General features: G+C 48.7%; 1 protein-coding gene across 1 annotated transcript; it reads left to right on the forward strand.

The window, feature by feature from the left end:
* Positions 1 to 3,885: 3,885 nt before the first annotated feature.
* Positions 3,886 to 20,657, forward strand: LOC306832869 (thrombospondin-type laminin G domain and EAR repeat-containing protein-like; the record flags this gene model as incomplete). The annotated part of the gene is made up of 15 exons (XM_079357891.1): positions 3,886 to 3,967; positions 7,199 to 7,263; positions 7,351 to 7,512; positions 7,592 to 7,824; positions 8,268 to 8,358; positions 8,457 to 8,610; positions 15,202 to 15,333; positions 15,443 to 15,560; positions 15,641 to 15,755; positions 16,556 to 16,736; positions 18,115 to 18,173; positions 18,854 to 19,030; positions 19,958 to 20,136; positions 20,225 to 20,326; positions 20,416 to 20,657. The coding sequence occupies 15 exons, from the start codon at positions 3,886 to 3,888 to the stop codon at positions 20,567 to 20,569; spliced, it is 2,004 nt and encodes a 667-aa protein (XP_079214017.1). The 3' UTR covers positions 20,570 to 20,657.
* Positions 20,658 to 22,095: the final 1,438 nt, after the last annotated feature.

A 22,095-nucleotide genomic window follows, 5' to 3' on the forward strand; every position in this document is an offset into this window, starting at 1 on the left:
AGAGTGTGTGTGCCCAGACGCACCATTAGTGCTGCTAAAGCCGTGTGTTTACACACTCTGTCATTACCTGCTCACAGAGTGTGTGTGTGTGAGAGTGTGTGTGTCTGTGAGTGTGTGTGTGTGTGTGAGAGTGTGTGTGTGTGTCTGTGAGTGTGTGTGTGTGAGAGTGTGTCTGTGAGTGTGTGTCTGTGAGTGTGTGTGTGTGAGTGTGTCTGTGAGTGTGTGTCTGTGAGTGTGTCTGTGAGTGTGTGTGTGTGAGAGTGTGTCTGTGAGTGTGTGTGTGAGTGTGTGAGAGAGAGTGTGTCTGTGAGTGTGAGAGTGTGTCTGTGAGTGTGAGAGTGTGTCTGTGAGTGTGTGTGTGTGAGAGTGTGTCTGTGAGTGTGTGTGTGAGTGTGTGAGAGAGAGTGTGTCTGTGAGTGTGAGAGTGTGTCTGTGAGTGTGAGAGTGTGTCTGTGAGTGTGTGTGTGTGTGTCTGAGTGTGTGTGTGTCTGTGTGTGTGTGTGTGTCTGTGTGTGTGTGTGTGTGTGTCTGTGAGAGTGTGTGTGTGTGTCTGAGTGTGTGTGTGTGTGTCTGAGTGTGTGTGTGTCTGTGTGAGTGTGTCTGAGTGTGTGTGTGTGTCTGAGTGTGTGTGTGTGTCTGTGTGTGTGTGTCTGAGTGTGTGTGTGTCTGTGTGTGTGTCTGAGTGTGTGTGTGTCTGTGTGTGTGTCTATGTGTGTGTCTGTGTGTTTGAGTGTGTGTGTATGTGTCTGTGTATGTCTATGTGTGTGTGTGTCTGTGAGATTGTGTGTGTGTGTGTCTGTGTGTGTGTCTGAGTGTGTGTGTGTGTCTGAGTGTGTGTGTGTTTGAGTGTGTGTGTGTTTGAGTGTGTGTGTGTCTGTGTGTGTCTATGTGTGTGTGTGTGTGTGTGTGTGTCTATGTGTCTATGTGTGTGTGTGTGTGTGTGTGTGTGTGTGTGTGTGTGTGTGTGTGTAAGACAGCTGCAGACTTGTCTCCACCGTCTCTAAATTCATTAAATCGGTGAACATTGTGATTGGTTTAGGTGCCGTTAGCCGTTAGCCGTTAGCCGTGGAGCGTTGTGGCCGTCAGGTGTTCTCTCAGATCTCTCACCTGTTCTTTGAAACAGGAAGCCTGTGTTTGGATTATTCCCTCTCAGAAACACTTAGAGAGATTTGATCTGCTCTCAGCCTCACATGCCAACGCTCCTCTGTTCTCTGCCAGTGTTTGAACGTGTTCAGATCTTATCAGAGCGTCTGTGAACACGCCGCGCGTGCATACGGGCGGCTGCTCACCGTTTCTTTGCTCCCAAAAGAGGAGGGACATGTCAAGAAAAGGTAAAGCCTCTTTGATTGGCTGCTTCGGCCGAATATGACGTTAATGAGCACCGAGGCCCCGAGCGTGCAGCTAGCACGCCATGTCAGAGGAAATCTTTGGTTCTTTTAGTGACGCTTTTCTAACAGAGACTGACGAAGCTTTAAAATATTAAAGACATGATGGTGGCACTAGAGGAAGCAGCAAACTCTGGTGTAAAACTCCTGCAGTACCTGGAGTGTCCACTAGAGGCTGGCTGCAGTACCTGGAGTGTCCACTAGAGGCTGGCTGCAGTTCCTGGAGTGTCCACTAGAGGCTGGCTGCAGTTCCTGGAGTGTCCACTAGAGGCTGGCTGCAGTACCTGGAGTGTCCACTAGAGGCTGGCTGCAGTTCCTGGAGTGTCCACTAGAGGCTGGCTGCAGTTCCTGGAGTGTCCACTAGAGGCTGGCTGCAGTACCTGGAGTGTCCACTAGAGGCTGGCTGCAGTACCTGGAGTGTCCACTAGAGGCTGGCTGCAGTACCTGGAGTGTCCACTAGAGGCTGGCTGCAGTTCCTGGAGTGTCCACTAGAGGCTGGCTGCAGTTCCTGGAGTGTCCACTAGAGGCTGGCTGCAGCAGCACAGGAAGTCACATACACACCCATTCAAACAGCCTGTTTTTACAGCAGACATGAACATGTTTACAGCCTGCTTCAAAAAACCAAATAGGTGTGATTAGCTCATGTCTCCATCCACACACACTGTACGGGGGGAATGTTTTGATGACTCAGCAGTTTTGATTGGATGAAGGATCAGAGTGATTCACAATAAGGCGTGTAGCTGAGATGACACACGGGGGACTCCAGCGCCCCCCTGCAGGGACACACAGGGGACTCCAGCGCCCCCCTGCAGGGACACACGGGGGACTCCAGCGCCCCCCTGCAGGGACACACAGGGGACTCCAGCGCCCCCCTGCAGGGACACACAGGGGACTCCAGCGCCCCCCTGCAGGAGCACACGGGGGACTCGAGCGCCCCCTGCAGGAGCACATGGGCCGTTGATATTTACAGTCTGTGGGGATGAACGCTGATTGGAGGAGTCCTGAGTGATGTCACTGAGACTACGACCATGTTGATCACGATCGTCTGATTCAGAGATAATGGTCTGACTTTTTTAAACTCATGGCTCGTTTTCAAGTGGATCAAAGAGAAGGCTTCTCTCTCTCTCTCTGTCTCTCTCTCTCTCTCTCTCTCTGTCTCTCTCTCTCTCTCTCTGTCTCTCTCTCTGTCTCTCTCTCTCTCTCTCTCTCTCTCTGTCTCTCTCTCTCTGTCTCTCTCTCTCTCTCCAGCTCCTCCCAGGCTTTCATATTTAAATGTCGGGCGAGCCAGCAGGTAAACTCTCTCTCTCCTCTCAGTGTGTCTCACCTGAGCCTGAACATCATTCAGTGTGTGTCAGTGTGTGTCAGTGTGTGTGTCCTCCTGAAGGTGGTGGACAGGTGGACGACCACTGCAGCTGTTTTGGCGTCTTTGAGAGTTGACTCAAAGGTTGAAACAGGACGAGAGTCACACGTGTGTCCTGATGACCGCTGGATCGGTCCGCTGTCCAGACGCCTTCTGGGACCTTTATTTGAAACCAGGACTGAGGGGAAACCTGAAGATTTGAAACCAGGACTGAGGGGAAACCTGAAGATTTGAAACCAGGACTGAAGGGAAACCTGAAGATTTGAAACCAGGACTGAGGGGAAACCTGAAGATTTGAAACCAGGACTGAGGGGAAACCTGAAGATTTGAAACCAGGACTGAAGGGAAACCTGAAGATTTGAAACCAGGACTGAGGGGAAACCTGAAGATTTGAAACCAGGACTGAAGGGAAACCTGAAGATTTGAAACCAGGACTGAAGGGAAACCTGAAGATTTGAAACCAGGACTGAGGGGAAACCTGAAGATTTGAAACCAGGACTGAAGGGAAACCTGAAGATTTGAAACCAGGACTGAGGGGAAACCTGAAGATTTGAAACCAGGACTGAGGGGAAACCTGAAGATTTGAAACCAGGACTGAAGGGAAACCTGAAGATTTGAAACCAGGACTGAAGGGAAACCTGAAGATTTGAAACCAGGACTGAAGGGAAACCTGAAGATTTGAAACCAGGACTGAAGGGAAACCTGAAGATTTGAAACCAGGACTGAAGGGAAACCTGAAGATTTGAAACCAGGACTGAGGGGAAACCTGAAGATTTGAAACCAGAAGATTTACAGATTTTTGTCCTGAAGGGTTCAAACTGAAGACGGACTTCCAGGAGACTGTTCTGAATCTTCGAGGGTTTTTTAAACCACAAACTGATGCAGGACAACGGCTGGATTGACCTTTGAACCAGGTTTGATTTTTATTTATACTGAACCCCCCAACCATCGGGAGGCGTGGCTTGATTGACCAGTTTCCTTTCCCCCATCACTGGCATGTGAGCAGCGCCCGCCAACATTACCAACGAGAGACTCAGAGCCGTCTGATTGGATGTCAAGCTTGCGTCGGAAAATGACGTTTAACATCGCAGTTCAAGAAGCAGACTGTTGAGGCGGGATCGAACCCGGACTGTTTGCGTGATGTTGATGTGTCGCCCCCTGCTGCTGACATGGGTGCTGCTCACCGCAGGAGTCCAAAGTCAGAGCTGGAGACCCTGCACAGGTACGAGTTCTTGTATTTCCCAGGGTTCATAGATCGTTTCTTATTTACAATAGAATGAATGTGCAAACTCCTTTTAGCCTAGCTTAGCACAAACACTGAAAGCAGAGGGAAACTGCTAGCCTCGCTGAAGCCGTCCCGTGGTTCAGTAAGGTGACGGATAGTTTAGCTTGTCAGTGAATGTAGTTTATAGTTGGAAACGACAACATGTGTATGAACAGACAAGAAGAAGACGGATCATTTGCAATGCATTGTGGGAGGGGTAGTTCCTTGACTTTGGGGGAAAAATATGAACACAGTCTTTTATCTGGTAGTCATGGTTACAGGCCAGGAGAAGACAGAGGAGAGAGAGACAGAGGGAGAGAGAGAGAGAGAGAGAGGGAGAGAGAGACAGAGAGAGAGAGACAGAGAGAGGGAGAGAGGGAGAGGGAGAGAGAGAGAGAGAGAGAGAGAGAGAGGGAGAGAGAGAGAGAGAGAGAGAGACAGAGAGAGAGACAGCGGGAGAGAGAGAGAGAGGGAGAGAGAGAGACAGAGAGAGAGAGAGAGGGAGAGAGAGAGACAGAGAGAGAGACAGCGGGAGAGAGAGAGAGAGAGACAGAGAGAGAGAGGGAGAGAGAGAGAGAGAGTGAGGGAGACAGCGGGAGAGAGAGAGAGAGAGACAGAGAGAGAGAGACAGAGAGAGAGAGAGAGAGAGAGGGCGAGAGAGAGAGACAGAGAGAGAGAGAGAGAGAGAGAGAGAGAGGGCGAGAGACAGAGAGGCTCTAAACAGAAGAAGAAGTGTTGTTGTTGTTTCATTAGAGAAGTTGGTGCAGAGGATCTAAAGACTGGTCTGAAATAAACACAAGGTGCCTGCACACTAATGAAAGGAGAGGCAGAGTGCAGACACCACTCATCTCAATGATGTTCTCCTGATGAGTTACATCACCTACCTTATGGCCATTCGTCACCATGGCAACCAAAACGCCACCTTCAACAGACCCTGGCTGTGTTGATGCGAGCTCCAGGCAGCGACAACAGTGAAAACATGGTTGACAGTACGAACCTGTGTGTGTTGGTTCAGTCCGGGTACACTGTGAAGAAACCTCTATCTGTCTCTGAAGCAGCTGTGTCAGGACTCACTGTTCTACATAGATGCTTGTCTAAAGGTCACATGACTCTCCACACCAGGTATGATGCATGCTGTGATGCACACAGATCATTAAACTCGTCTGTCTTACAGTCTCAGTGTGGGTGACCCGTGGGTCGTCTTCTATCATCCAGTGTGTTGTATAGATTCAGTGTCGGGGACATTTAGTTAAAGCCCTTACAGTCGTGTCTGCATGAACACAGAGAAGGGTTTAATGTGATTCAGACATTTCTCAGCAGCTTTGTTCATTGCTGTATTTCATGTCTTTGAAACGTGAGATCTGTTTCTGTACATGTCGTCCCCTCCCTCCATTCATCCTCCATTCATCCTCCATTCATCCTCCATTGATCCCTCTGCAGCAACAAAGCACACAGACGGTCTCAGAGGAGCTTAAAGGGGAATTCCAGCTGAAATATAATGTTGAACTGTCAGATTTAAACTCTTTCTCTACTGTGGCGTCTCAGTTTGACTCTGATTGGCTGTCCCTTATATTCTGGGTACTATGGTGCTCTACATCCTGTAGGTCATAACGTGACCTTTAACCTTTATCACCTGATGTCACGCTAAATGGATCAACACACTGTTTAAGGTCAACAAATATTCACAATATTCATTTTCCAGAGTAATTACAAACATGATTTAAATCATCCTTGATGCACAATAACGTTGAACCTTACGCAGTGCGTGATCCGTTACGTTACCAGGTGACTCAACATGCCACTCGTTCGTCACTCTGTCTGTTACTCTTCATCACTCGTACGTGATGCTACTCTTTACACCACTCCGTACGCCACTCCGTACGCCACTCCATGCCCCACTCCGTACGCCACTCCGTACGCCACTCCGTACGCCACTCCATGCCCCACTCCGTACGCCACTCATCACTTTGTCCTTCACTCCGTACATTCCTGACTACGTCATTATTCCCTCCGTACCCCACTCCGTGCCCCACTCCGTGCACCACTCCGTACCCCACTCCGTACCCCACTCCGTGCGCCACTCCGTACCCCACTCCGTGCCCCACTCCGTGCCCCACTCCGTGCACCACTCCGTACCCCACTCCGTGCCCCACTCCGTGCGCCACTCCGTACCCCACTCCGTACCCCACTCCGTGCACCACTCCGTACCCCACTCCGTGCACCACTCCGTACCCCACTCCGTGCCCCACTCCGTACCCCACTCCGTGCACCACTCCGTACCCCACTCCGTACCCCACTCCGTACCCCACTCCGTACACCACTCCGTACCCCACTCCGTACCCCACTCCGTACCCCACTCCGTGCGCCACTCCGTACCCCACTCCGTACCCCACTCCGTGCACTACTCCGTACCCCACTCCGTACCCCACTCCGTACCCCACTCCGTGCACTACTCCGTACCCCACTCCGTGCACCACTCCGTACCCCACTCCGTACCCCACTCCGTACCCCACTCCGTGCGCTACTCCGTACCCCACTCCGTGCCCCACTCCGTGCGCCACTCCGTACCCCACTCCGTACCCCACTCCGTACCCCACTCTCCTGATTCTCCTGAATGTAGCTGTAGGAATCATTACTGTCGGCTCCTCTTTGTGTATTACTCCACATGCAGACTGTAGATAATAACAGACAGCAGCTCACGGTGGCTCTGACTGGAAAAACACAAGATAATAGTAAGAGGAACCTGAGTTGACATAATCTGATATCAGTTACCTGCCACACCTTTGTTTTATTTTTAGATCCCCACTGAAACCACAGAAAAAGAAACGGCCCCCGAGGTTATAGCGTGATAAAAATAAATAGAGTTGAATCTGTCAGCGATCATCTGAGACGTGATAAAGATTCAAATGTGTCTGACCACAAGATAGGAACTCTTATCAGTCACAGTTAGAGGAAAATGTCTTCAGGTTATAAAACACACACATGTGGGAAGGGGGCGGGGCCTCCTGAGGTAAGACGTGAAACGAAAGACGTGGAAGTGAGGTAGGAAGCAGCAGAGTCGTCTATGCCCCTCCCACTGGCTCCAGGAGGCTGCTTGTGTCGTTCTTACTCTCTGACGTTCGTCACTTTGGATAAAAGCATCAGATACTTGAATTGTAGAATTGAAGAGAGTTTTTGTTCTCTCTTCAGACCTGCTGCCTCTTGACTTGCTGACCAGAGCCCTGCCACGCCCAGACCAAGTCCTGCCCACACAGGTAGGCCACCTGAAGCAGGGAGGAAGGGTAACCAATGGATGAATGTGATAGTGTCTTCAAATAAAGAACTCTTCCTTGACCAATCAGCTGCAGATGGTTCAGTCCAGAGGGTCCAGAGGTCTCCGACTGGGCGGCGTCTCCTCAACAACGCTGAGCTTCCCCGCCTCCCAAATTTTCACCAACTGCGACTATTTCCCCTCAGAGTTCTCGCTGGTTGCCACCATCAAGATACCCAGACTTAGACAGAAGGTGAACCGGTAGAACTGAACAGACCCGTTCTGATCTAGTCTGATCCATTTTAATCTGTTCTTCTTCTCTCTCTCTCCAGAGGAACGAGTACGTCTTCTCTGTGGTCGAGGAGGAATCGGACTCCCTGTTGCTAGGGTTACGGGTCTCAGAGAACAGCCTCCACCTCTTGGTCACACACCCCGGTGTTGGTAGGCAGAGCCGGATAACCTTTAAGGATGTTGGATTAGATGATAACCGCTGGCACACCGTGGTGCTGGCTGTCACCGGACCGTACGCGATGCTGACCGTCGACTGTGGACCGTCTCTGGAGCTGTGAGTCCAAAATCCAGTCTAAACCAGTTTCAACAACCTGTACTGACTATATTTCTTCTGGACTGAAGTTCAGTCTTCAGATTTACACAAAATGAATCTGGTTTCATTAAGACTGGTTTACTTCCGTCCACCGAGGGTCAAACTGGTTCAGTGGAGTTTAGCTTTGTTCAGAGTCATCTGCAGACGTAAGCAGAGATGCACTTAAAACCACCTGGATAGTAGCCATGCATTCAGGTACAGGTGATAACAGCTTCCAACAGGACAAGCAAGAACTTTATAAATGACGGTAGGCTCTCGCACCACTTCCACCAGCCCAGTCCCACCATCCTGAATTTTGAATCCCAAATATTGGCATATTTTTAACACCATGTAAAGGTTCAGACTTGGACAGGTCTTTGGCTGAACAGTTTCCAGTTATATTTACTGGGTGTCCTGTCTCCTAGTAAACAGGTTCAGTCATTTCCCAGCACTCTCAGCACCAGAGAGTCCAGGTTGTTCATCGGCAGCAGGAGGAGGATGAGAGGACGATTCTCTGTGAGTCTGTGAGCAGATTCAGACTCACATCTTTAGGAAATGAATCCAGAAACGTTTAGATGTTACACCTAACGTCTCCTGGTTCCGTCTGTTTTCAGGGATTACTCCGTCAGCTGGTTCTACTTCCTGGATCAGATGCCACGCCACGACTCTGTCCGTCAGCCGACCCCAGCCTGGCCGAGCTGTCCATCCCCCAGATCCTGAAGTCTACCCCTCTCCAGCCGAACCACCAAGGCCCAGTTTACCCGTACGGTGAGGAGAGGAAAGCCTTCATGAACTTTATCAAATCCCAACTGAAAGGAATAACCTTCAAAAGGTTTAAAAAAAGGTTTAAAATATGGTGATAAATTCAGCGCCTTTTCTTACTTATATATAAACATAAGAGAAGAACATAAAGAACATTAAAACAGAAAACATGTAATTGAAGCCTTTCTCAGAGAAACATGACAGTGGGTAGCGTTCTTAATTAGGGAGCGTGAAAGAGTGGGGACTGACGTGGGGTGAAGGACCCACAGGTCAGATTTGTTCCTGGACTGGGTACACAAACTGACCACGAGCCCACCGAAGCCCTGACAGAAAATATTTTAGGGAGTGGGACTTTCAATCCCTGATGATATAAAACATAAATACATTTCCATGAGCAGCACCTTGTCCTGCCTTAAGTTCTTCATGTGTTCTTCAAATCTGATATTTCCCCAAACAAAGTTTAAAATCCAAAAATTATTTAAAAAACAACAGGGCTGAAGTAATTGTGGCCATGAGTGGCTCAAGTTCACATAGGGGGACGTTGAACTATTGTGTTTGCTCTTTAGTTGTTATGGTCTCAGGGATTCAGAAACCTGAGATGACTGACAGCATGGAAGTGTGTGTGTGATTGAAAGCTCCTTATAGCTTTTGGTTTTATATTCCACCATGTGTGTTTGTGTCTATGTGCAGCCAGCAGCCTGATTGACAGCTGGGGTCTGTCCTTTTGTTTGATGTGTGTTTCCATGACAACATTGTTAAGTCAGACTGGTGCTGAGGTGACGGTCAGGTGCTAACTTTCAGCTTAAAAAAACTCATCGTCGTTCAGGTGTGTTGTCGTTGCCTCCTGTTTGTAAAGGTCTTTATCATCAGGGGCTCGTTTCAGTAACAGGTTTAACAGTTCACCATGAAATGAGCGACACTCTGGGATTTCTGTTGCAGAGGGGGAGGTCACGCGAACCCGAGAAAGAGGAGTCACTCAGAACTGTTCCAGAGACTGGTTTGATGGATGGATGGTGTGTTGGGTGGTTTGATGGATGGATGGTGTGTTGGTTGGGTGGTTTGATGGATGGATGGTGTGTTGGTTGGTTTGATGGATGGATGGTGTGTTGGTTGGTTTGATGGATGGATGGTGTGTTGGGTGGTTTGATGGATGGATGGTGTGTTGGTTGGTTTGATGGATGGATGGTGTGTTGGTTGGTTTGATGGATGGATGGTGTGTTGGTTGGTTTGATGGATGGATGGTGTGTTGGTTGGGTGGTTTGATGGATGGATGGTGTGTTGGGTGGTTTGATGGATGGATGGTGTGTTGGTTGGGTGGTTTGATGGATGGATGGTGTGTTGGTTGGTTTGATGGATGGATGGTGTGTTGGGTGGTTTGATGGATGGATGGTGTGTTGGTTGGTTTGATGGATGGATGGTGTGTTGGGTGGTTTGATGGATGGATGGTGTGTTGGTTGGTTTGATGGATGGATGGTGTGTTGGGTGGTTTGATGGATGGATGGTGTGTTGGGTGGTTCGATGGATGGATGGTGTGTTGGGTGGTTTGATGGATGGATGGTGTGTTGGTTGGTTTGATGGATGGATGGTGTGTTGGGTGGTTTGATGGATGGATGGTGTGTTGGGTGGTTCGATGGATGGATGGTGTGTTGGGTGGTTTGATGGATGGATGGATGGTGTGTTGGTTGGTTTGATGGATGGATGGTGTGTTGGGTGGTTTGATGGATGGATGGTGTGTTGGTTGGTTTGATGGATGGATGGTGTGTTGGTTGGTTTGATGGATGGATGGTGTGTTGGTTGGTTTGATGGATGGATGGTGTGTTGGGTGGTTTGATGGATGGATGGTGTGTTGGGTGGTTTGATGGATGGATGGTGTGTTGGTTGGTTTGATGGATGGATGGTGTGTTGGTTGGTTTGATGGATGGATGGTGTGTTGGTTGGTTTGATGGATGGATGGTGTGTTGGGTGGTTTGATGGATGGATGGTGTGTTGGTTGGTTTGATGGATGGATGGTGTGTTGGGTGGTTTGATGGATGGATGGTGTGTTGGTTGGTGGTTTGATGGATGGATGGTGTGTTGGTTGGTTGGTTTGATGGATGGATGGTGTGTTGGTTGGTTTGATGGATGGATGGTGTGTTGGTTGGTTTGATGGATGGATGGTGTGTTGGTTGGTTTGATGGATGGATGGTGTGTTGGGTGGTTTGATGGATGGATGGTGTGTTGGGTGGTTTGATGGATGGATGGTGTGTTGGTTGGTTTGATGGATGGATGGTGTGTTGGGTGGTTTGATGGATGGATGGTGTGTTGGGTGGTTTGATGGATGGATGGTGTGTTGGTTGGTTTGATGGATGGATGGTGTGTTGGTTGGTTTGATGGATGGATGGTGTGTTGGTTGGTTTGATGGATGGATGGTGTGTTGGTTGGTTTGATGGATGGATGGTGTGTTGGTTGGTTTGATGGATGGATGGTGTGTTGGTTGGTTTGATGGATGGATGGTGTGTTGGGTGGTTTGATGGATGGATGGTGTGTTGGTTGGTTTGATGGATGGATGGTGTGTTGGTTGGTTTGATGGATGGATGGTGTGTTGGGTGGTTTGATGGATGGATGGTGTGTTGGGTGGTTTGATGGATGGATGGTGTGTTGGGTGGTTTGATGGATGGATGGTGTGTTGGTTGGTTGGTTTGATGGATGGATGGTGTGTTGGGTGGTTTGATGGATGGATGGTGTGTTGGGTGGTTTGATGGATGGATGGTGTGTTGGGTGGTTTGATGGATGGATGGTGTGTTGGTTGGTTGGTTTGATGGATGGATGGTGTGTTGGGTGGTTTGATGGATGGATGGTGTGTTGGGTGGTTTGATGGATGGATGGTGTGTTGGTTGGGTGGTTTGATGGATGGATGGTGTGTTGGGTGGTTTGATGGATGGATGGTGTGTTGGTTGGGTGGTTTGATGGATGGATGGTGTGTTGGGTGGTTTGATGGATGGATGGTGTGTTGGTTGGTTTGATGGATGGATGGTGTGTTGGTTGGGTGGTTTGATGGATGGATGGTGTGTTGGTTGGTTTGATGGATGGATGGTGTGTTGGGTGGTTTGATGGATGGATGGTGTGTTGGGTGGTTTGATGGATGGATGGTGTGTTGGTTGGTTTGATGGATGGATGGTGTGTTGGGTGGTTTGATGGATGGATGGTGTGTTGGGTGGTTTGATGGATGGATGGTGTGTTGGTTGGTTTGATGGATGGATGGTGTGTTGGGTGGTTTGATGGATGGATGGTGTGTTGGGTGGTTTGATGGATGGATGGTGTGTTGGTTGGTTTGATGGATGGATGGTGTGTTGGTTGGTTTGATGGATGGATGGTGTGTTGGTTGGTTTGATGGATGGATGGTGTGTTGGGTGGTTTGATGGATGGATGGTGTGTTGGTTGGTTTGATGGATGGATGGTGTGTTGGGTGGTTTGATGGATGGATGGTGTGTTGGTTGGGTGGTTTGATGGATGGATGGTGTGTTGGGTGGTTTGATGGATGGATGGTGTGTTGGTTGGGTGGTTTGATGGATGGATGGTGTGTTGGGTGGTTTGATGGATGGATGGTGTGTTGGTTGGGTGGTTTGATGGATGGATGGTGTGTTGGGTGGTTTGATGGATGGATGGTGTGTTGGTTGGGTGGTTTGATGGATGGATGGTGTGTTGGTTGGTTTGATGGATGGATGGTGTGTTGGGTGGTTTGATGGATGGATGGTGTGTTGGGTGGTTTGATGGATGGATGGTGTGTTGGGTGGTTTGATGGATGGATGGTGTGTTGGGTGGTTTGATGGATGGATGGTGTGTTGGGTGGTTTGATGGATGGATGGTGTGTTGGGTGGTTTGATGGATGGATGGTGTGTTGGTTGGTTGGTTTGATGGATGGATGGTGTGTTGGGTGGTTTGATGGATGGATGGTGTGTTGGGTGGTTCGATGGATGGATGGTGTGTTGGGTGGTTTGATGGATGGATGGTGTGTTGGTTGGGTGGTTTGATGGATGGATGGTGTGTTGGGTGGTTTGATGGATGGATGGTGTGTTGGTTGGGTGGTTTGATGGATGGATGGTGTGTTGGGTGGTTTGATGGATGGATGGTGTGTTGGGTGGTTCGATGGATGGATGGTGTGTTGGTTGGTTTGATGGATGGATGGATGGATGGTTGTTTTTTATCTGACTTTACTCTTTCTGTTGATTAACGTCCTGACTAATCTCCTCCACCCACCCTCTCATAGAGTCTGAAGTCATTATTGTGGATAAATAGAGAAATATTTTATTGAAGATTAATCAGATTTCCATCAGAAACATGAGCGGACAGAACAATCAGGAGGATTTCATCAGTCTTTGTTTGTGAGCAGCCTGAGGCTCTGAGTTAATAAAGTTCATCAGACTGAACTTTGTGCGTGTCTGATGATATCTGCTTCTTTATGACTCACCTGAATCAGTCTGTGTGTGTTTGATGTACATACCTGAACAAAGTCAGAGTAAACATTAGGCTGAAGGTTTGACTTTATTAATGACTCACTGCTGTGATCAGGACTTCTTTGTAATTCTGTTTGGAGACATGAGAAACATCATTAATCTGTTAATCTCAAGCCGAGTGAAGGAATGTCTGAATAAAGAAGACAAAAACTCTTAACCTTTGTTTGGGTTTTAAGGTCACTGTGGCTAGTGCTAATATGTTGTAGTTTTGTGCCAATGAAGGGAGGAAGCTAAAAGCACCATGTCATGGTGTTTTGCTAACAAACTGAGGCTAACAGGTAGCATAGAGTTCATGATTTTCTCCGAACCGATGCCAAACACAGATCCTAATGATACTAAATATCATGCTAACAGACTAAGGCTAAAGCTAACAAGTTCATGGTTACATAATAAAAGATCAGGGCTAATCTAACAGGTCTAAATAAACATGCTAACAGACTCACAGCTAGGCTAAAGCTAACAGGTGTGAGGTCATGATTTCATGCTAACAAACTTATGTTGATCTGACGGCTTGGTCCCAGGTAAACATGGTTTACAAACAAACTGAGGCTACAGTTAACAAGTTAGAGGTCATGATTGCATCCTAACAGACGGAGGCTAAAGCTAACAGCTCCTAAGTTCTGATGGCATGCTAACACATAAATATTAAAGCTAACAGGTTCAAGCTAACAGACTAATGATGACAGAAAGGTCCCGATAATCTTGTTTTAGTCTGCACATCGCTGAGTTAACTTCAACAAGAGCAGCTAACAGCTAATTCATTCTGTCTCAATACAGGAAATGAAGTTTAAATGTCAAAACATTTGTTGAAGACCAATGAAGACTTTCTGACATACTCATGCTTTCTGTGGCATTCCCATGGCATCATAGAAAGTGTAGTTCCAGAACTCACAATGAATGTCATAGAGAGGTAAGACAGAACCATAACGGGGTTTCCCTGAGCACAGGTGACATGTGAGGTAAACGTGTCCTCAGGTGAAAGCATCAGCAGCCTCTGTCTGCTCACGCTCAGTCGCATATCTCCAGGTGATGCCGACTGATGTCAGAGTCATCGCTCTCTGTCTGCTCTTTATCAACACTTGTGGTTTAAAGAGTGGCGAAGGCCGTCATTACTCTCCTTTCATTAACACGGAGCTGTCAGTTCACCGCCATCCGTCAACCACACACTCAGATACAGTTACTGTTTAAATTCAGACCAGAAGAGACGACTGATAAAGGTTTCAGCTCCGTCACTGCGGGGTCGTTTCTACTGGAAAGGGACTTTCCATCCCTCCGTCTGACCTGTCTGCTGTCATGTCGAATACATTCAAGTAAAGACTTCATTAACTTTCCATAAATCTTCATTTTCAAGCACATTCTTTCTCCTACAGCGCCACATCTATCTGACAGCGCTCGTTTAGTACAGTCTTAATTTGAAGCCTGGAGGAGAAGAAGAGTTAGCGTCCAGCGTTCACAGGCTTCCTTATTTACCATCTCCTCTTGACGCCACCTGACGACCTCAGAAAAAATGGAGAACTGAAGAGAAACGGTGACTCTCATACAGCACACGAGACAAAGAGCAAACGTCCTCAGCAGAGCGTCACCTCACTCAGAGGGACCAAGAAACAAAGGACCACGACTCAGACGACCACGACTCAGACGACCACTGTTCAAATGACCACGACTCAAATGGGGGCGGCTGTGGCTCAGTTGGTTGTCTCCTAATCATCAATGTCAACTACTGTCTTTGTTGAAAACATAAAACTTGTCGAGGACAGATGACCTCTCCGTTCACGTGCAGCAGAAGTCTTGTGTGATGTCACAGAAAGTGCTGATTGGTGATATATAAATATATATATTTTTAATTGATTGAGTGGATTTATTCTCAATAGCGTAAAAGATCTTTTGATGGCTTTGAAATGTAAGGATGACTTTCAGGTTTTCATATTGATTAGAGGAGTATTTGAATAAAAGAACCTAAAATTGGTTCCAAACTTTAGTGAAGTTTTTTCCACCTAACAATCTGTTCACAGCTTTGTTGTCACAGTGTTTAAGTTTGTTGTGTTTTGACTTCATGTCGAACCATTAAACTCCTGAAGACGTTTTGTCACTTTGGTTGTTTTAGAGGCCGAGGCCAGAGTGACCACGGGAGATCCTCCTCCATGTTCAGGACCAGAACAAGGTCAGCTGTGGTTCAACACTCGGAGGAGAGACCTGTTCATCTGTGACGGACTCACCTGGAGGACGCTGCTGCAGAGTGAGTCGCTCAGCCTCACCTGGGAACATTCATGCTGTTTTCTTATTCTAACAGTGACTGTATCATACTTCACAACATGGCCTTAGACACTCCCTCATCTCCTGTGCAGATAAGGAGCGTCTGGACTACGTGGAGGACTACCAGGACCTGTACACCAGCTCAGAAACCTTCGATGTCGAGGTCTTCTCCATCCCGTCTGAAGGCCTGTTCATGGCTGCAGCCAACAGGTACTGAAACCCGTCAGGGGACTCAGTGAGACCGGGACGGGGTTCTCTGTGTCTGATACCTACCTGATCTCCACCTGCAGGGACTCTCGACCCGGCTCAGGGATCTACAAATGGAGAGATGGGTCGTTCCAGCTCTACCAGAACATCAGTACTCAGGAGGCCCGAGCCTGGAAACAGTTCACTATCGAGAACAAGGTGAGAGCTGACAGGAGGCCCGGCCTCCCTGAACCGTGCTGAAGCCTGCTACGAAGAGAAAGGTCTGTCTTTGACTTCAGAGCTGCCTCGACAGAAGAATAAAAAACAACAATGAACACAGAACAACAACCAGGGTGTAAACAAACACACACACGTGTGAATATTTATAGAAAGCTAAAGAGCTTCAGATTACTGTTTCATGTTGTGTCTGGTCATATGATGAGTTCATACTCATCGATTGATTGGCTTGTCTGCAGTAGTATTTGACCTCTGACCCCGGGGACTGACCTGTGACTCTGACGGGTTCAGGGTGAAGCGTGCATGCTGGGAGACGAGCGTCTTCACAGGACAAAGAAGAGGAAACTGGGAAGAAAAGGAGTGCAGGTTGTTTGTGTTCACATTGTGTTTGTGTTGTTTGTTCAGTGTGTGACGTTCTTATGAACCAACACACACTGACAGGTGAGCACACGCCGCTCTACAGCTGATTCACTTCTCACAGCTGAGCAGCCTGAAAGAGCAGAAAACCGTCTGCTGCTGGCGTCTGTGGGTTAACCTTCGCTGGGCGCCACAGCTCTCCGTTCAGACTGCCTTCAGGGTTTGGAGGACGCTCTGCTGTGTGTGGAGTCCAAATGTTCACCAGATCAGCCCTATTTTTTAAGTACAATCGTTATTCTAAATTGTCCCACAATGCATTGTGGTTCCTCACATGTGATGGTAAAGTTGGTCCCTGAAGCGTGCAGAGCAGTCCGTGTGTTTTCATTATTTCTCTGTGATGGTTGTTGAGTTTTTTTGTTTCTCAGATTTTCCTGGTGGTGGCGAACTCCAAGGAGGCGGAGCCAGAGCTGTCTGTCATTTATCGATGGAATCCGCGGCGGCGGCGTTTCCTCCGTCATCAAACACTAGAAACTCACTCCGCTCTGGACTGGGAGGCCTTTCAAATCCACAACGACAGCTTCCTGGTGGTGGCCAATCACAGACGAGGTAAACAGGAAGTACAGCAGTCGGCCGGCTCGGGGATTTCTTTGACTCAGATGAAAGAGAACATAAGAAAAGCTCAACATATGCAAACGACTCAATGATTTATAGATCAATATCAGTGAAGCTTTCGTCCAATGAAAACAGCTGAGGGACGGGCTCCTCCTCTGGAGGAGGTTCAAACTCCCTGAAGGTTGGAGGATCAGGTCAGAGAGTTCACAAGTTGTCTCTCTGTTTGGTTTCATTGAAACATCAAACACACCTCCCTCTGCTCAGTGTGTGTGTGTGTGTGTGTGTGTGTGTGTGTGTGTGTGTGTGTGAAGATTAAACACTCGGCTTCTGAAAGAAACACAGTGACAGAGAAAGAAAGAGAAGGAAGTGAAGAAAGCAGTGAATGCAGGTGTCCTGTGGTTAGATCACATGATGTTCGTCTTCTTTTCATGTCTGATTTTTTCCACAGATTGAACAAGAACTCACATCCTCTGGTCAAAGACGGAAAACCTTTTAACCTTTAACGATAGTACGCATGCCCCGCCCCCTCCTCTCACATGTGTGTGCGTGTCCCTGTGTGTGTGTGTGTGTGGGGGGGGGGGGGGCTTCAAAGCCCCGCCTACCTTCTCTGGTCCAATCAGATCCAGAGCATTCAGGAGCAGAATCTAAAGTTAGAAGGAGGACATACTGGCTGCTGCATTGTTGTCAGAGAAGCTTCAACACAGCAGGTTTCCTTCATGATCACACAGGAAGAGAGCAGCTCTCTGATTGGCTGACTGATCACACAGGAAGAGAGCAGCTCTCTGATTGGCTGACTGATCACACAGGAAGAGAGCAGCTCTCTGATTGGCTGATTGATCACACAGGAAGAGAGCAGCTCTCTGATTGGCTGTCTGATCACACAGGAAGAGAGCAGCTCTCTGATTGGCTGACAGATCACAGAGGAAGAGAGCAGCTCTCTGATTGGCTGATTGATCACACAGGAAGAGAGCAGCTCTCTGATTGGCTGATTGATCACACAGGAATGTGTCCTGGTGTGTTGGTGCAAAAACAGTTTCAGGAAAAAAGCCAAAAAAACAAGAACCAAAATAAAATATAAGAAGAAATTACAAATATAAAGTTTAACATGGAACTTCTCTCCAGCTGACAGCTGAGGGGAACAACCTGCGCAGCCTCTTACCACAGGGTCTCAAACAGTCCACTTGCAGGCTCCATCATGGACTCACAGAGCCAACATAGGTCAGGGTCCTTGACCAGAACATCCAGTAATCCCACAGATCCCACCAGTCTAGTGTCAGTAAGGCCGTATGTTCAGAAGCTCCGTGTGTCTCAACATGTAACTCAACATGTGGACATGTGGACATGTTTGTAATAACTGTGTGTTTGTCCTCAGCCAGAGACTCCAACCACAACATCCACAGTGTGATCTACAGGTGGAGCCCCACCGCCAAGGTAACCTGCACACTCTGCTTCACCTGTCCCACCTGGGACCCAGGTCCTCCTCAGGTCCCTCCTGTGACCCGGGTCCTCCTCAGATCCCTCCTGTGACCCGGGTCCTCCTCAGGTCCCTCCTGGGACCCGGGTCCTCCTCAGGTCCCTCCTGTGACCCGGGGGGGGGGGCCGGGTCCTCCTCAGGTCCCTCCTGTGACCCGGGGGGGGGGGGCCGGGTCCTCCTCAGGTCCCTCCTGTGACCTGGGTCCTCCTCAGGTCCCTCCTGTGACCCAGGTCCTCCTCAGGTCCTACCTGTGATCCGAGGGGGGGCCGGGTCCTCCTCAGATCCCTCCTGTGACCCGGGTCCTCCTCAGGTCCCTCCTGGGACCTGGGTCCTCCTCAGGTCCCTCCTGTGACCCGGGGGGGGGCCGGGTCCTCCTCAGGTCCCTTCTGTGACCCGGGGGGGGGGGCCGGGTCCTCCTCAGGTCCCTCCTGTGACCTGGGTCCTCCTCAGTTCCCTCCTGTGACTGGATCCTCCTTAGGTCCCTCCTGTGATCCGAGGGGGGGCCGGGTCCTCCTCAGTTCCCTCCTGTGACTGGGTCCTCCTCAGGTCCCTCCTGTGATCCGAGGGGGGGCCCTCGGATCACAGGCCCTCATCCTGTTTTTGTAACTCTGTCCTCTCCTCCCCCGTCTCCCCGCAGCTGTTTGAGGTGAACCAGACTCTGTCCACGTCTGGAGCTTATGACTGGGAGTTCTTCTCCGTGGGGCCGTACTACTTCCTGGTCGTGGCCAACACCTTCGACGGTCGGACCACCACCATCAGCTCGACGGTCTACGTGTGGCTGAACGGTTGCTTCCAGACGTTCCAGAGCATCCCGGTCAGTCCACTTTTCTTTGTGTGATGATGTTTATGCAGCGGGTCCGGGTCCGGGTCCAGGTCTGGGTCCAGGTCAGGGTCCAGGTCTGTGATCTTTGAATGTGGCACATATATTAAAAAGAAGCAAAAGAAAAGTCCAGTGAGAGCGTTGGATCCTTTCTCCCATCTGCAGCTGTTTGACGACCCGCCTGAAGGTAACCCGCACGTCCTGCAGGTCAAAGGTCAAACCGTCATCAAGCATGTTGACAGCTGGCGACATGAAAGAAGCTCCAACAAATCTCATTTATCTCTGATTAAACAGGAAACTGAACTCGCCAATTAAAACGCAGGAAACCAGAGCTGTGTAATGAAGTGTGTGTGTGTGTGTGTGTGTGTGTGTGTGTGTGTGTGTGTGTGTGTGTGTGTGTGTGTGTCAGGGGGTTTCCATCAGCACACTCACCCTTCAGGGCAGATCAGCTGTTTGAAGACTTTTATTGGATTTTTAAAACCACAAAAAAACGTTTTTAAGCTTCTTGAACCTTTAATTTAACTTCTGACAGAAACATCAACAACACCTGTGAAACATCGACACACAGCTCACAGGTGGACAGCACCACATAAACACCCTGCTGCTGCCCTCTACAGGCTACAGGAGGAATTACACCATGCTTGGAAAACAACCTCAGCTGTCTTTGATTATTCAACTCAAAAGTGAGAGTCACATTTAGCAGCACACGGACAGGGAGACCTTGCAGGTGGGGCTCCTTAAGGAGGTTTCCCACTGTCATTGCAAACTAAAGGCCCCCTGCTGGTCTGGGGCCCTGAGCGCCTCTGAATTTGGTCACTTCCTGATAACAGAGACAGAGATGAGCGAGCACCAAACGAGCAGCTCCTGGGATCATCACGCTGTTTGGTCCACGCTCTGAGTCCTCTCGTGTACTTCCTGCAGACCATCGGCGCCACGGACTGGGAGACGTTTCAGATCGACGGCAGGTTTTTTCTGGCTGTGGCGAACAGTCAGATGATTTCAGACCGTGGGCCAAGTCTCTACAGCATCAACTCCACCGTGTACGAGCTGAACACGCTCACGGAGACCTTCATCCGCTTCCAGGACATCCTCACGCACAGGTAACCAGCTCGCCCCTCACACCTGGGGGATCCAGTCTGACTGGAGAGGCATTAGTTCTAACAGTGTTGTTGTTGTTGTCATGGTCAGCGCGGTGGACTGGGAGTTTTTCACCATCGGAGACAACAAGTTTCTGGTGGTAGCAAACAGTCACGACGGCAGCTCGTACTCTCTGAACAGCGTCGTCTACAGGTGAGGACTTCCTGTCAAAGGCAGCCTGCTGGTGGATCTTCTGGATCCAGACTGGTTTTATGTTCATGAATGTTTTGCATGTTTTCCAGATGGCAGGGTTACGAGGGCTTCGTTGCCGTCCATAGTCTGCCCACCTTCGGCTGCAGAGACTGGGAGTACTTCAGCACGGAGGAGGGCTCCTTCCTGGTCTACTCCAGCGCCACCTCCAGGCTCAGCAAGGTCTTCAGACTCAGGACGTACTGAAGGGAACCCCACTCAAAAACCTTTGGGCTCAGCAGGGTCTAAACCTGCTTCCCACAGAGTTTGACTTTTAAAACCTGAGCCTTGTGCAGGACTGGACGCTCGTCTCATTTGAGCTCTGCAAAGTCTTTAAACTGGAAAGAATCCTTTCAACATTCCCATCAAAGAGTCTGAACTCTGTTCGGCCCTTTCAAAGACCACATGAAGCACTTTTCTTAAACGTTTAAAAATATCAAGTCATTTTAAGCTAAGGGAGGGTTATCTCTGTCCCCTCTCAGTGCGGAGGTTGCTGGTTTGAATCCCCGTCTCGTGCATGGCGTGGGTTCTCTCAGTCCAAACACATGCTGCTTACCTGCTGAGTCTGAAGGTGTGTGTGTGTCTCTACATGTCTAACGATGAGCTCGGTGTTTTTATCTGCTCTTTGTGATTCAGACAGAGTGAGGTCCTTTACCTCCATCCATCCTTCTCCCACCTCTTATCCGGGCCGGGTCGCGGGGGCAGCAGTCTAAGCAGAGACGCCCAGACTTCCCTCGTCCCAGACACTTCCTCCAGACCCCGAGGCGTCCCCAGACCAGCCGAGAGACCCAGTCTCTCCAGCGTCCGGGGTCGACCCCGAGGGGCCGGAACACCTTTACCTGCTTTTTGTGAAGTGTCTTGAGATAACGTTTGTTATGAATGGAAGCTGTACAAATAAAGGTTGAAGTGTCAGCCCTGTGATTGGCTGGTGAATAGTCCAGGTTGTAACTCCGCCTCTTGACCATTGACCACTTGGATTGGCTTCAGCACGGTGCGACCCCGGACAGGATCAAGCGGTTTGCCTGGTGAGAAAAGGAACTCCTGATACGAGTCGCTCAATCAGCTGCTACGAACACGTTTGTTTTTAGTTTATGGTTGAAGTGAAGTCGAGGATTCAGATGTTAAAGTTTTAACGTGACTTTAGAAGCAGCGCTCACTTTTATTACTGCAGGTGCTGACGAGAAGTGACAGCTCTGTTTGTAAGAATCACATAATCAGATCATTAATACAGCTACTATTATGGAAATCTACACTTTACTGTTTAAACTGTACATGTGTTTTATTCAGCTGTTTGTTGTGACATACTATTCATGAAATATTCTGTTAAAACTTAAGTTACTAACATGATTATATTATTAACACACTTTATATCCAAACTGTAATTTATTATTTTCTTGTCTGTTTTACATAAATACATTTGTGAATAAATACAGTGTTGAAGAACGTCGTCGTCTGTAACAGAAAACATAATATGTAAAAAAATAAAAGAATGAAAATAATGAAAAGAAATCTTAAATCCAGTGTTTAATATTCTGTCTATAAATGAAGTCATCACTCTGTGAAAACATTTTTTTTATTATTATTCTAATGGAGACATGAGCTAATCACACCTGTTTGGTTTTTTGAAGCAGGCTGTAAACATGTTCATGTCTGCTGTAAAAACAGGCTGTTTGAATGGGTGTGTATGTGACTTCCTGTGCTGCTGCAGCCAGCCTCTAGTGGACACTCCAGGA

This window comes from Symphodus melops (genome assembly GCF_947650265.1).
Source record: "Symphodus melops genome assembly, chromosome: 12".
In the NCBI taxonomy this organism is placed as follows: Eukaryota; Metazoa; Chordata; class Actinopteri; order Labriformes; family Labridae; genus Symphodus; species Symphodus melops.